This window comes from Symphalangus syndactylus, chromosome 23 (genome assembly GCF_028878055.3).
Source record: "Symphalangus syndactylus isolate Jambi chromosome 23, NHGRI_mSymSyn1-v2.1_pri, whole genome shotgun sequence".
Classification (NCBI taxonomy): Eukaryota; Metazoa; Chordata; class Mammalia; order Primates; family Hylobatidae; genus Symphalangus; species Symphalangus syndactylus.
Window position 1 is genome coordinate 57,709,662 of NC_072445.2, and position 16,155 is coordinate 57,725,816.

A 16,155-nucleotide genomic window follows, 5' to 3' on the forward strand; every position below is an offset into this window, starting at 1 on the left:
TATTTTATTGCCTGTGCTACAAGCATAAAAAATGGATTTCAATTTTCTCTCGAACACCGTACCATGATTTAAAGCAGCGCATAATCCTTGGTACGTATTATTTCATATTCTGCTTATAGCAACAATGGTGTAAACTACTTAGGAGTATAAAATACAGATTTAGGATACTTTTTCTATCTAGCATATTATGAAATTCTAAATAAGAGTAACATACTAGGTTTCATGGAGATGATCAGACTATTATCTCACTATCTCATTCACTATCTCCCCCCTCCCCCCCGCCCCTTGCCAGGTTTTTAAGTCATGGTAATGATAAAGTAGTGAGGAGGAGAGAAAAGAGGAAGAATTTTGGTCCTTTACGAAGGAGAAAACTACATCTGATCTACCACATGGGGCTTAGTGCCAGTGGTTTCAAGCTGGTGATTCAAGCTATCAGCATCACTAGGTGCTTTAACCTAAAACCCTTCTGATTCCCAGGCTGTGGGTGTTAAGGAAAAGAAAGCAGTGAAGCTACTTCACCAGCTTCATCCAAATTAATGTGTTCTTCAGGAGTCACTTGTAGACATTCTGCAGCAACCTAACTAAATTGCTAAAACAAAGACCTGGAGCAAGTGCTCATTTTTAGGAATATGGCATACTGATTAACGATCAATCCACACAAATACGTAAAGTCACGCGCCTCATAACAACCTTTGGGTAATGGACTGCATATGGGACTGTGGTCCCAAAATATTATAATACTGTATTTTTATTCTACCTTTTCTATGTTTAGATGCAATTGCTACAGTATTCAGTACTGTAACATACCATACAGGTTTGTAGTCAAGGAGCAGTAGGCTCTGCCATCTAGCCTAGTGCGTAGTACACTCTACCATCTAGGTTTGTGTGAGTACACTTCATGATGGCCACACAGTGACAAAATTGCCTGACACATTTCTCAGAATGTAATCCCATCGTTAAGCAATGTATGACTGTACATTCAAACTAATTTGGATTCTACAGATGCTAATTTTAAATTGCTACTGATACACACATACACGTGCTCACATTTACGTTTACAACATACCTACTATTCCTGTCTCACTGTCTCCTCAGCATGTGCAGTGCATGCACACAGACTTCATGAATATACTATAAATAGAATAAACTACACCATCCAGGTCCAATATTTAAAACAGGTGGCCCAGGACTGAGATGGAGTCATTGGGCTGAATTCACTCCACAAATATATATTTTTGCCTATCTCATTTTTTTTTAAAGTGGAGTCTCATTCTGTTGTTCAGGCTGGAGTGCAGTGGCACAATTATAGCTCACTGCAGCCTCGACCTCCTGGGCTCCAGGGATCCTCCTACCTTAGCCTCCCAAGTAGCTGGGACTACAGGTGGATGCCACCATGCCCAGTTAATTTTTAAGAATTTGTTTTGTCAACATGGGGTCTATGTTGCCCAGGCTGGTCTCAGACTCCTGGGCTCAAGTGATCCTTCTACTTTGGCCCCACAAAGTGCTGGGATTATAGGCATGAGCCACTGTGCCAGTCCTATAAAGTCTAAAAAAATTGAAATTGTCATTTTAAAAATCCAGATTCTATTTTTCAGAAGAGCTAACAAACTAGTCCTTCATTTTTGCAAAACAGGGGGTTGAAGCTGAACAGTGATGGCCTCTTGATGCAAGGGTGGACTTTTCATCTCGCCCCTGTTCCCAACACTCCCTATTCATCTTCTCACTGTCTGCTTCACTTCTGTGCAATATCTGTCTGTTCCCACATGCATTTGGGGTCATGGTCCCTTTTCTAGGTAAACCCACTTGACACTTCTCCAAGTGTTTTGGATTGAATTCTGTCTTCCTAAAACTTCTAGGTTGAAATCCTAATCCCAGAACCTCAGAATGTCCCCTTATTGAGACAGGGTCTTTACAGGGATAATCATGTTAAAATGAGGTCTTTAGGGTGGGGTGGTGGGCCCTAATCCAGCATAACTGGTGTCCTTATAGAAAGGGGAAATCTGAACACAGAGATACACACAGAGGGAGAGCATCATGCACAGACGAAGGCAGAGATTGAGGTGATGCATCCACAAGCCAAGGAAGGCCAAAGATTCCCAGCAAACACCAGAGGCCGGGAGAGATGCCTGGAACAGATGCTCCCTCGCAGCCCTCAGAAGGAACCAACTCTGCTGACACCTGGATCTCAGACTTCCAGCCTCTAAAACTCTGAGACAATGCATTTCTGTTGTGTATGCCACTTGATTTGTGGGACTCTGTTATGGCAGCCCCAGCAAATGAATACACCAAGTAGCTTAAATAAAGTCAGTATCTTCCTCTGATCATTGGGAATAATCATAGGTGAGTGGTCTGCATTATTGGCTATGTCTAGCTTAGGAAAAGGACATCACAAGGAGAAATGTTCTTTCCCAAACCAAGTGGCCAGGCTTCCAAGAGCTTCTACATAGAGATGCATCCAACTAGAAGTGGGGAGTCTGCCTGCTCCAGCTCAGGTGATGAAAAAATTCTGGTCAACTCTGACTGCCAAAAAAAAAAAAAAAAATGCCCATAGTTCATTCCTGAGTAGGAGGGTGATATTTTAAGGGTGAAGGGATATTTTAGGGGAAGGAGTATGTCAGGGAGGTAGACAGCCACAGTCCTCATTTACTCCTGAGCTCACTTTAGATGATAAACTCCTGTGAATATGGTGAGGCACTTTCCATTTTATTTTTCTTTTGCAGGCTTTTTCTTTCATCTGGTCCAAACAACAAAGAGAGTATGGGTGGGGACAGAGGACCTCAGTTGGAGAGGACTGGGCCAGTTGATCCTCTGCTGGGTCTGAAGAGCTAGCTGTTCCCTACGTGAGGTCCCAGGTAGACTGGCGGTTGACTGACCACAAATAGGTCATGTTTTGGAGTCTTAGTCCCTTCCTTTAAAAATGAGTAGCCCTATCAACTTACTGAATGACTCACTTTTTATAGGATGTTTCAGAATCAAAAGCACAACTTGTTAGGCACTAGGTTACTCTTTAGTTCCAGAACACCCCATACCTAGTGATCCGAAGCTCCAACCTCTGGGGGTTTCACTTCACCGATCTGTCAGTGACACAGGCTGGAACATGAGGAAGTGCCAGAGCATGCTGTCTCTGGCAGATCACCAGGTCGCCTTGACAGGGCACCCAAACTATGAACTTCGAGGAGCATGGCTCTGTGTCTAATTATTTTTGATACTGATTTTTTGGAGTAGTATGTTCAATTATATTTCAAATAAACAAAATGGAGTCATGAGGGAATATTACTCTTGTGGGAATAAAAAGCTTGGGAAATGAACAGAACTAGAAGTAGATCTGATGGCTAAGATCCCATAGTCAGGGCACCTCCTAGGGTTCAGGATGTGGAATCCCAAGAGGAGATCTAGAGAGAATGCAGAATGGTTTCACATGGGGTGGGGTAGGTGGGGCGAGGGATTGCCCTGAGGTCTCTGTGTGTCCACTGGAGATGAAAACTGCTCCTCATGTAGCACTGAGAAGTGACCCTCAAACCAGTGGACTCTAAGAGAACTTCATCAATACGAATCTAAGCACATGTGCCCATATGTACCATTTCTTTATGTATAAGACACAGGTACTACTGCAGTGATACACCATGCACATTACAATTCAGGCACAAATAACCATGTTAAAAAGGATGATATGAAATGAATGTAAATAGAAGCTCTATGATTTTTGCCTGGCACCCCAGTGGATGGTATCATTCACCACCCCTTGGTCCTCTGTGCCATCCTGCAGTTCAAAGTCTGTATACACATGGAGGAGGAGCCATGTGAACCCTGTTGACCAACATTCATGTCCCTAGGGCAGTCCACACGTCTCCAGTGGCAGTTGACTGAAATAGTTATTTATTAAAAAATCCAGATGACTTGCTGATTGAGACTTAGTAGAGTCTGCCCAATAGCCTCAACAAGTAAACATTTTTGGAAGCACAGTAATTTTGGCATTTTTATGTAGAAACTCTGCCTTAATGCTGGGAGGTTCTGCAGAAGTTGACATCATTTTACAGAAATGGTGTTTCTGTTTCCCATTCCCCACCCTCAATTTGGGATTATTCTTAGAATGCTACACATCGTGGTCTTTTTTTTCTTCTTATGTTATTGGAACTGTCAGGCTAAAATTATGTTTTCTATCTTGCTGACTCCATGAGGACCACAGAGTTGGCCACATGCTTTTCAAAGAGCCTACGATTTCCAGTACGTTAATAGCCAGAGAATGCTGCAGCCTTGTAGCTTCAGAAATGCCAACTCTACAGCACACGTCTACATTCTTTTAGTTACTTTTTGTGATAGTAAAGCACATATTTTGCACACAGTAATCAGATGACCTAGTCTAATGCCCTCAGGGCAAATGACTAGGGAATGAAAGAATCAGGGCCAGAACCCAAACTCTTGACTCCAGAGTAGCTCGCTCTCTACCACAGTCACTTTTTGGTTCTCAGATTTCCCCTTCATTCTGGCCTGGCTTCAGGATGAATGGGTGGCTAGAAGCACAGAGTTGAGCTCTCAATTCTAAAGGGAATAGTCCCTAAAACTCTTTGGGTCAGCATTAATGGCTGTGCTACCTCAAAAATGACCTTGAGGTATAGATATGGCCTATCTGCCTGATGTGCTGAACTCTGTACAACTTTGCCAATTTGCTAAGCATGCCTGACAGTCTGTCCTTTAGGTACAGTCCCTGCAATCTGGTTAGAGCTTCCAAGGGTCTTGCCACAAAGAAAGAAACTCCCTAGTGGAAAGAGTGAAGGACAAAGTGGATTCAGAGGAAGGACGCAGGCCATCTCAACGGCTTGAATATGCTGCCTTCTCTACTTTGTCTTCCTGTCCCTAGTTGATGTGTCTTCTCCTGCTGGTAGGGTTTGGTTCTGTGTCCCCACCCAAATCTCACCTTGAATTGTAATCCCCATAATCCCCATGTGTCAAGGGCGGGACCAGGTGGAGGTAACTGAATCATGGGGGCAGTTTCCCTCATGCTGTTCTCGTGATAATGAGTGGGTCTCAGGAGATCTGATGGTTTTATAAGCAAGCGTCTGGCATTTCCCCTGCTTGCACTCATTCTCTCTCCAGCCACCCTGTGAAGAGGTGCCTTCTGCCATGATTGTAAGTTTCCTGAGACCTCCCCAGCCATGGGGAACTGTGAGTCAATTAAACCTCTTTTCTTTATAAATTAGCCAGTCTCAGGTATCTCTTCATAGCAGCGAACTGAATAATACACCTGCCATCCGCCATAATGAAAGAGGGCTGGGAACGATGTATACTATGGTAAACCTTCAGTGGATGTTACAAATTCCAAGCAGTATTTAAGCATCCTTATAAGGGGAAGAGTTGGGAAAGGGCTGATTTACCAGGATAAGATTTCAGATGCAGATAACTTCTTTCAGGGCATGGATGGTTTATGTCACTTCCCACCTCTGGGTTTTGGGCTGCCTTTGCTAGCTAATCATGGTGGTGGCTCGTGGATATGTATTCAGGCAGGAGAGGCTGGGATTGTCTCTCTTTTTAGGAGTATGCTCTGGGACAATGGTGCCCTTTTTTACTGTGTTAGTCTAAACCAGGTGCAAGGACCCCACAGTGAACAAGCAGGTGGCCAGCCTCACAGGCCGACTTCCCATGCTTCCCATCTCTCTCTCTCACACTTGCCACAGAAGAGGTCACTGGGGCAGCCAGATGCTCTGGCATCTCATTCCCATCTGCAGATAAATCTTCATTTGCCCCTCACATACCTGGGGCTCTCCTTGTACTGTAGCAGAGGTGGAGGAATGGGAAATAAGGGGAAGGAGCTATGATAAAAGATCTGCTCCTTCTCTTTTTTCTAATTCCCTAGAGGATAATGTGTAAACTTGAACAGGCTGGGTCAGGAGTAGCCCAGAACCACACTCACCCACCCCAACCACTCTCAGAACTGAGATCTGGTTCTATGTAACCTGAGAGAGACTGCGGAAGCCAGGATCATTGTCTTCAAGTATGCTAAAGCATGCCATGTTATGGGGGATGAGGGTGCAGAAAACACACAATAAGACCAATGGGTGGGAGTGGCATGGACAGATTTCAGTTCAGTATTGGAAGAATGTCTAAGAATAAGGCTCTCCAACAATGGGACAGACTCTCTAGAGAGCTGTAACTATTACTGAGGTATTAAAAGAGAAGGCCATGTTACTTCAATCAATGACAGGAAGTATGTATGTGTGTGTGGCAGGTGGTTAGATGTTTTCATTCTGTGACTCTAAAGACTGCATAACACTAGGTCCAATCATCCATCAGTGTTGACCATTTTACAAAGCCCTGTACCATTACAACATCCTCCAAGAGGAAACCAAGTAAATTTTGAAAAAGAAGCTGCCCTTAGGTAACAAAATAAATCAGGTGGGAGGGAAGAATACTGGCATACTGTTGGATGACGCCTATGTCTACAAAACCTCTAGGCACCACCTTTCTCACTTGTACAATGCAAAGGTGATGGTGGAAACAGGTAACTGATTGCTTGCTATGGGCCAGATGCTGTTTTAAATACTTCTATTAACTTGCTTAATTTTCACAACTCACTCTTTTACATATGCAGAAACACAGGTAAGGAGAATAAGTGACTTACTTAAGGCTCTACAGCTAGTAAGAGGGAGAATCAGAATTAAGCCCTGGTAGACTTCCACACATTATGTCCAGGCACTCACAACAGTATCTGGTACAAAGTAAGGGCTCAAGAGAGAGAATTCCAGAGCTGTGCTGTGTGACATTATGCAAAGTAACCAAAGTTCTCTATGCCTGGTGTTCTCATCTGTAAAATGGGTATACAAATGTGTATCTTATAGACAGGCTCAAAGACAAATGATTTAATACATATAAAATGTTTAGAGAATGGTGGCAAATAATAAGTACTCAACAAAGGTTACCTAATGTCACATAAACGTGCCCTTGATTACAAATACATACATGGGTGGCTAATATCTTAATATAACATAAAGCTATATCTATGTCTGTAATATCCATACATAAAGGGCAATCACTCAAAAAGAGTCCCAGTGGAGTAATGAAGCATCACTACCAACCACTTAACCGTATAGCAGACAGTGTGTTTATCTGATTGCTTTTTGCTTAATCAAACCACACCTTATCTCTCCATAGGTCCTCAATTCTATTACATGATGGAGGCTTTTCTTCCTTCCTTCCTTCCTTCCTTCCTCCCTCCCTCTCTTTCACTCTCTCTTTCCTTCTTTCTTTCTCTTTCCTTCTTTCTTTCTCTTTCTTTTCTTTCTTTCTCTCTCTCTCTCTCTGTCACCTGGGATGGAGTGCAGTGGCACAATAATGGCTCACTGCAGCCTTGACCTCCTGTGCTCAAGCCATCCTCTTGCCTCAACCTCCCATGTAGCCGGGACCACAGGCATGTGCCACCACATCTGGCTAATTTTTGATTTTATGTAGAGATGGGGTTTTACTTTGTTGCTCAGGCTGGCCTCAAACTCCTGGGCTCAAACAATCTGCCTGCCTTGGCCACCCAATGTATTAGGACTACAGGTGTGAGCCACTGTGCCTGGCCAGATGATGGAGGCTTTTCTACAGATGATTATTCTCCCTGGAAACCTGCTTCTCAATTTCTCCCTGAACCTTGAATCAAGTGAATTTTCCAAGATTTGGATAAATGAAGGAGAGGGCACTATAGAAACAACCTTGGAGACAAAATGGGATGTTTTCCATTTCTCTTTCTTTTTTTTAGTTTGAGACAGAGTCTTGCTCTGTCACACAGGCTGGGGTGCAATGGCGTGATCTCAGCTCACTGGAACCTACACCTCCAGGATTCAAGCAATCCTCCTGCCTCAGTCTCCTGAGTAGCTGGGACTACAGGCCACCATGCCTGACTAATTTTTGCACTTTTAGTAGAGATGGGGTTTCACCATGTTGGCCAGGCTGGTCTTGAACTCCTGACCTCATGTGATCCACCTGCCTTGGCCTCCCAAAGTGCTGGAATTACAGGCATAAGCTACTGCACCCAGCCGAGACTGAATTCTTTTGCTAGAACCTGGAGAGCTAAAGGCCCACTGCCAGGGAGGCAGAGGGTGCCGCTGTCCTACCTGGTGAGCTTGGTGCCAATCTGTTGCCTCAGCTCCAGCCGCTCCTCATCTGTCTGCCTGGGAAGGATGTTCTTTTCTTCCAGCTCTCGCTTGGAGGGCCTGTTGCTGAGTTTGATGGCTAAGGAGTCCTTCCTGCAGACCTTCATGGCCAGGGAGCCTGTAGGAGACAGAAATGAGTGAATTAAGGCTTACATATCTGCCTGGGCTCCCACAGGGCCAACCCTGTGCCATAAGATACAAGGCAGGAAGGAAGTCATCAAGGTTTTAACACCTGAAAGTCGTTAATGCCTCAGTTCCTAGAGATCCTGCCATTGCCACACACTCTACCCCTAGCACTGTGTGGGGCACACGGACAGCACACGGGGAACCTGTGATTGGGTCTCTGCTCTCCAGGAACATCTAGCATGCAGGCGACATCACAAAGGAGGGCAGGACTGGCTGTGGGGTGCAGTGGACTGCAAAGGGGGAGACAGGACAGAGGCCTTTAGCAACTAGGGGAAGTTTCACGAGGAGGAGGGGCTGACGCCTGAAGCAGAGAGAGTCCAACAGGCAGCAGGTGGGCGGGGATCTGTCTGCAGAAGTTCAGTGGTGAAGGCTACACCAGGAAATCTCAAGAGACAGAAAAGATCAACTACACTGGAGCTGGGGGGACGTGAAGGAGAAAAAAGGTAGATAGACAAAGTGGGGCTGGTTGGGGATGGGAGTGAAGGTGAGGGCTTTGAAACACGCAATATCCTGGGATGGGTTTTTTCTTTTCAACTCCAGGGTTTCTGAGCAGCTGAGGCAGGGCTTCCCTACATCTGGTATAAATCAGTGGTTCTCAACCAGTGGTGATTTTGTGGTGATTTTGCTCCCCAGGGGACACCTGGCAAAATCTCAAGCCATTTTTGTTGTCAAAACTAAGGTGGCAGGCAGAGGGTGCTACTGGCATCTAGCGGACAGAGGCCAGGGATGCCTGTAAACATCCCACAGTGTACAGGACGGCCCCACACCAAAGAATTCTCTGGTCCCAAATGCCAGGAGTGCTGAGGTTGAGAAACCCCTGTATAAAACATTTAATTCTCTGGATACTGAACAGCAAACAGGGGCTGAGCAGCTGCTCCTTCCATTCATGGATCATTGAGGTCTCTGGCTGCCCTGTGTGGTTCTTTCCTTGACATCACTTGGATCCCTTCATAGCTCGCCAGGTCTCACTTGGAGGCAGCTATTTGAAGCCTGGTAAGTAGAGAGCAAGAGAAAACGCCAGCAGGCAACAAGTCTGAGGATGGCTTTGGGCTTTATTGAGTAGTGCTTTTCTTCTTTCTTCCTCCGCTAGTTTTAGAACATGGGCTTCGGAATGTGACAGAGCCTGCATCAAACCCCAGCCTTGCCCCTTAGCAGACGTGAGGCCCTGGGCCAGCGCCTTGCTGCTCCATTTTCTGCCCTTATCTGTAAAATGAGGCAATAGCGTCCATGCCTCAGGGTTGTTGTGAGATGGAGGTGAGAGATTAAAACCATAGCCCACTGTCAGGCACACAGTACATGTTGAATGCATGGTTGCTGTTCTCATAAGTTCATTTATTAAAAAGTTGGCCAAATATCAGGCTGTACTCACGTAACTAAAATTTATTTACTTTTCATGGCCAGAGTGATAAGTTTTGAACTTTGCTTTCTTCATTTCTTCTCTTGTCTCTTAGCACATTTAAAGGTCATAAAGAAGAAATTTAAACTGAGGCCTTCTAAAGTTGCTGAGGTATACTTAAAAAGTGAATTTGTTGCATACACAGTGGGTAGTATTTGAGTGTTTGCTAGACAGGGACAGAGTTTTAAACTTCTTAAAGTTTTTTTTTGGGTGGGGGAGAAGTTGCATCCTAAGAGAAGCAACGAAGAAGCCATTTAAAGAGGTAGGAGGTGGCAGTAATTTTTAGAGCTAGGAGGGAATTTAAGAAGGGCATTTAGAGGACATTTACCCTCTCCTCTTACTGATGTAGGAACTGAGGCCCCAAGAGGTAGACTAAGCTGCCCTATGACCCAGGACCAGTCAATGCCAGAGTGGGGATTAGAACCCAGACTGCTGGGCTGCTGGGCTGCTGGGTCCGCTCTCTGCTCTCTTTCCACGATAGCATGCTTCCCCACCCCTGGTGACGAGTTAAGATGAACGCACTGGTGTATAATGAGCTGTCGTCGTCTTCGTCCTCCTCCTCTTCCTCCTCTTCTCTTGTGTACAGGCAAGAAGAGTCTTCGTAGTCTGACTCATGAGGCACATTTTCTTTATTGTCATCACATTCAATCACAACAGTTGGCACTTGTCTTATTTCTGGAAGGCCCATAGGTCCTGCTTTGGTGACCCCGTCACCCGAGTGCAACCCAGAGCTGTGGTAAGAAGTGGAACAGGGGACCCGCTGCTCAGAGCTGTTTAAAGACAAGGAGGAAAGAGGAAATTCACTTTGGCTAACATGCTATATAAATGCATCAAAACCATTTTAAAACTCAGTTGTCCAGTCCTAAGAGACAAAGGGTCTACTGGGCAAATAAAGTTCCATTGCTCATCTTACAGGGAATCATTTTAAGATGGCACGGTTTCCTGATGGGAATAGTGGTGTGGGATACGAAATAATAAATCCAGCTCCTCGTGGGTGGTGTGATGGTTGCACAATGATGTGAATGTACTTAATGCCATTGAACTGTATGTATGCTTTAGAATGGTTAAGATGGCAAATTTTATGTTATCTGTATTTACCATAATTTAAAAAAAATTAAAAGCAAGGGTAAAGGATTAATTTGATAGTGAAGCTACAGATTCAGGAGAGAAAGATAATAATTGAGGTTCTAGTTTTCTAAAGCTACACAGGGCATCTAATAGGGACTGAGTGTGTGTAGGACGGAGATGCTGTGGCTGGAGATGCTGAGAAAGGGAAGAGGGGGATGGACACAAGGCAGGAGACCCATGCATGACATCGTTAGCAATGACCTAGAGAAAGTTCTCTCCCACAGGGAGCCACAGGTAATGCCAGTCTGGATATTTTGCAGGTCAGTTTTCTAAGAGGTATCGAGGATGATGTTTTTGGTTCTACCTCTTAAGTTGAACCAACTTGGATCAAATATCTTTGCTAACCAAAAAAGCTATACTGCTGGGAGTGGTGGCTCATGACTGTAATCTCAGCACTTTGGGAGGCCGAGGCAGGCAGATCACGGGGTCAAGAGATCGAGACCATCCTGGCCAACATGGTGAAACCCCGTCTCTACTAAAAATACAAAAATTAGCTGGGCGTGGTGGCATGCACCTGTAGTCTCAGCTACTTGGGAGGCTGAGGCAGGAGAATCGCTTGAGCCTGGGAAGCAGAGGTTGCAGTGAGCCAAGATCATGTCACTGCATTCCAGCCTGGCAAAAGAGCGAGACTCCATCTCAAAAAGACAAAAAAAATCTATAGAAGTTTGTTGTTCAAAAGTTACTAAATGCATGTCATCAAAAATAAAGAAAATAATTATTTTCTTAATCCTCTAGCTGAGGATTATGTAGTAACTTAGAATGCTTTTTTATGACAGGCTTTGCATGAAATCTAGTAAGAATCATAAGAATATGAAGCCAGAAACCACAGTTAAATTTTGTAATTCTTTTTCAGATTAACTGGAAGTGGAATTTATATCTCTCAATTTAAGGAATTTCTAAACACAGGAAACTCAATGCATTTTACCATCCAAAAGTGTTTGACATGCATAAGGAAATGGAGCATGAGGTTATATTATATATCAGTAAGTTCTACATTTGAATATTTTATCCAAAAGAAATCTGACTTATGACATATGAATGCATGCCTCTCCTTTGAAACTTTCAATTATGCTTTAAATTACTGCTATGCCTAATGTAAATTCAATTAACTTCCTTCCTTCCATTGTTTCCAAAGAGCTGTTTTTCTCTTTGTATTTTTCACATAACTCTTCAGTGACACAAATGGAAAAATCTAGTTAACATATTATGAGCTATGATGTTCAAGGCAATGAACTAAATCAACTAAAAAAAAGCCAACTACTGAATAGGATTAAATCACATATTTACAAAATGCAGCATCTTATTAGTGGTTTACCACATTAGTGGTTTACGTTGGTCCATTTCCCACCTAATTTAATACAAATGACAATGGGAGCAGGGGGGTGAAGGACACGATAGATGGCCTCCAGGGTGGCGAAGGGTGATGAAAGTGGGGCTGGGGACTTGGTGCCCACCCTGCAAAGCAGCCCTTTTATCAGTGACAGCCACTCCATTCCAACTGCACTTGGATTTCCACACTGGGTATTATAGGAAGTAAGGATGGAAGAGGCCAAAAAATGTAATTCCACGGCTCATGTTTTGCCTGAATCCTGTCTTTTTCTCTCTCCACTTTTTGGTTAATTAGCAATGGTTCCTATAAAGGCACAGAGCTGGGGATGAAAGCAGTCAATAGATATTCTTGTTTGGTGGGAAGAATCTTTTAAGGAAAACAGTTGGAAACCAGAGAGCATGAGTTCCTTAAGGTAGAAGGCTCCAAGTGGATTCAAGAAGACAAAGAAGAGAGAAAAATGCAAAGGAAGATAAGAAACTCCACCTCATAGGTAGTGTGTGATCAACGAGAGGCTGTGGTTTCTTCTCTTTCAAAGATACACGGGCAGCGTGAGACCTTCTTGCATAGGATGGGATTAAACGGAGGGCAGCTGGCTACTTTGAAAGGTACCAGGTGCCATGCTACTGGGTTTGTCAAATAGGGATTGGTCAGGTGGCCAATGACTGCCTGTTGGGGCACTAGAGAAACAGCTAAAGACTTCTGGGGCCAATCAGGTCATCTTCTTGATGTGTGAACCCTAGCATGTGCTTGAATGCCTAATTTTCCTTAAGAATGAAGGAGGTAGTTTTCCAGGAAGCTAGGTGAATCCACCAAAAGAACTGTAAAACATTCTGTTAATAAATATCCACTGAATGCCAACTATGCATCAGGAAGAGTCCTGAGAAGAACACCAATGCCCCGATAAACCTACCCCTTTTGTAACTATGGAGAACCACAGGAGAGCAAGAAAAGAAAGGAGAGTATAGAAGTTAACTGAAAAGGAGGCTGGGAAGGTTAATATGTGGCCTCAGTTTGGGGAGTCCAGACAGATCTGAGTCCACATTTTGCCACTTACTCTCTTCCTGACATTGGCCAAATTGTAGGGCTGGTGCATGTGAAGTCGCCTGTTGGCATGGCCTCAAATGAGACCCTCACTGGTTATTGACAGACATGGCCTTCCAAGTGGTTTCACAGCAGGCTCAGTTTCAGTCCAGTCTCCAGAGTTGTTGGAGTGGCTTTCTAAAACTCGGATCTAAGAGCCTCACCCATGAGAATTTTGAATACCTCTCAAGTCTACAAAACTACTGCTCTGGGAGTGATGCAAACGAAAATTCAGTTAACGCATCATGAACTGTAGTATTTGAGGCAAAGAACCAAATCAACTCAAATGCATCATCTTATGACACGTGGCCTGTGCCCTGCTGGTGACAGACACCCAGCAGAACATCAGTCTCTGTAGCATGAGTTTTTTTTATAATATAGTTATCACCTAGATCTTCTCTAAATACAGGCTCTCATTACAGAAGGTGAAAACCATTAGCCTGCAAAGAGTAGCTTAAACATAATGTCACGTGCCTGCCACACCCTACATAATTTGGCCCAAATTATTAACCCAGACTCATTCCCACTTCTTTACTTCTGTCTCCAAACAACTGACCCCTTGATCACCTGCAACTATGCATTCAATGCTCTTGGCCTGGAATGTGTTCCCAAACCATCTTCACCTCATTCATTCCTATTTCTCTGTCAATACTTGTCTCAGTCAATGCCTTGCCTGTGTTTACGGGAGAGTCCTCAAGTGTGAAAACCATGATCATCTGTTTACTTACTATCTTCTCTTCACCACCCAAGACTGTAGGCTCCTTGTGGGGCAGAAGCCACATCTTCTGTTTGTATCTGGTTCCTATTACTATGCTTAGTGCCTAGTATCATGCCTGACACAAAGTAGATGCTCAGTAATTGTCTATTGCTTTAGCCGAATGAAAGAAATACGGGCTGGAATGAGTGACATTTAGATATATTTGTAAGCAGTCAGCAAAACATATTCAAAAGGCATTAACTAAGGGATGGTTTTTTAATTTTCAGGGAGGCATCTAGTGGTGTGCTGCAGGGATGTGGTGCTCTAGACTTGGTTAGCATCTTTATCAGTGGCAATGACAAAAAGGGCATCCTCAATGAATACGTGGAAGAATTGAAGGAGAGAAGGAAAGAAGGGAGAGTGAATAGAGAGAACATTTACTAAATGTGTAATTTTCACCCACAGTGTTGCATTTCACCTTTCCAACAACTGTATGGGACAGGTGCTGTTCTCCCCATTTTATGAAGCGGGAAATTGAAGCTCTGAAAGGGTAATGAATAGGTCCACAAGGACACAGTTGGTAAAGGAAGGGCTTGAAATTTGAACCTACTCTATTACAAATTCTGCATGCAAAAGTTGAACTGTGATACTTATGAGATGTGTCTTTTGATAAAACACAAACCCGACTAAATGTACCCAGGCAAGATGGAGGAAATATCATACCTTGTCAACAATGTGTGTAAAAAATGGGCATCATTACTTTGTAACTATTTTAAGTCCTACTAACTAGGGTAGGTAACAGTATTCTACCCTGCCATGACCAGGCCACTCCTGGGGCAGAGTTTAATACTCAGGGCGTTCAGGAGACCCATCCCTTCACCGATCACTTTGGCTACTTTTGCACCAAAATAGAAGAGTGGAGTAGTTGCAACACAGCTGAAAATATTTACTATCTATCTGGTTCTTTACAGAAAAAATTTTCTGGGCCCTGATCTGAACCAATGTTTTCTAAACCTTGATTATACTCCCACCTCCTTAATCTTTTTTTGTGTATGGCATCTTTGAAGTCCATTTACACTATTATTTACTTTGTAATTTTTTAAGTCAGTATGATACTTTTTAAAAAATTTAAACACTCTTGTAACCTCATCCTAAGCAAATGGTATCTTTGTAATAACAGGTTTTATATGTCAATCATATAGGTTAATAACATGTTAAGATATATTTTTGTATTTGTAATACATATATTTTCAATATTGATATATGCATAAGTAATACAATATTTGATAAAATATTAAAACTAATAAAAGGTTGTCCTAAACTCATTTTCTGTACCACCAGTGATGCAGATATCACATTTTGGTTAAATGCTGGTCGAGACCAGGCTTTTTCAACACAGGCATGACTGACATTTTGGGCCAGATGATTCATTGCTTTGAAGGTTGTCCTGTGCATTGTAGAACACTTAGCAGTACCCCTGGCCTCTGCCCACCAGATGCCAGCAGCACTTCCTCCAACTGTGACAGCCAAAACAATCTTCGGACATTGCCAAATGTCCTCTGGGGGACAGAAATCATCCCAGATTAGGAGCCACTGGCCTAGAGCATCCAAGTGGCTTTGCTGCTTGCTGCATTCTCAGCACTGTACCATGTGAGTCTCTTCAAAAGCCATTTAGGTATTATCAGGAATCTGCAGCATTCGCTGAATGATGAAGAACTGTCCAGATCCTCTCATGTGAGTTCCTGACTTGTCAGGTCTGAGGCTGGCATTCTGGGGGCTGCACCAAGATGCTGATGCTCGTGGGGTTCTACTTACTCAGTTACTTGCACTCCTGCCTTCAGTTCCTGAGCTGTTACCTCATGAATGCAAGAGCTCCAGGCTGACGCTTGAGTGAAATAGTTTTTCTCATTCTGTTGCTCAGATCAGTGATTTACTGAATGATACTCAGTGGCCTGAGAGAGTCACATCTTGCAGAGTACCTGTCAACCTCCCTAAGGAATTGCTGACTTGTGTAATAAAATCTATTCTAGACCATTCATGTCAAAATCCGTTGGCATTAAGCATTTAGTTGGCTTCAGATTCAAATGGACTTCACTGCACATGGGTTGTGTTCATCCTCCCTCTTCCTAAGGGCTAACTAGCTTCTAAAACCGCAAGTAAATGTGAGGAATCTCATCCTAACCTCCGAGATGGAGCCTTTGTTCATTCT

The 16,155-nt window shown here is 43.6% G+C and overlaps 1 protein-coding gene across 11 annotated transcripts in view; it reads right to left on the bottom strand.

Annotated features, from left to right (window-relative positions):
• Positions 1-16,155, bottom strand: part of PHACTR1 (phosphatase and actin regulator 1) — a 584,673-nt gene that overhangs the window by 50,242 nt on the left and 518,276 nt on the right. For all 11 annotated transcript variants that reach the window (XM_055263199.2, XM_055263196.2, XM_055263195.2 and 8 more), the window contains 2 exons: positions 10,234-10,481; positions 8,091-8,247 (listed from right to left, as the gene is read on the bottom strand). In XM_055263199.2, coding sequence (XP_055119174.1) covers positions 8,091-8,247; positions 10,234-10,481 — 405 coding nt within the window. The remainder of the gene's footprint in view (positions 1-8,090; positions 8,248-10,233; positions 10,482-16,155) is intronic.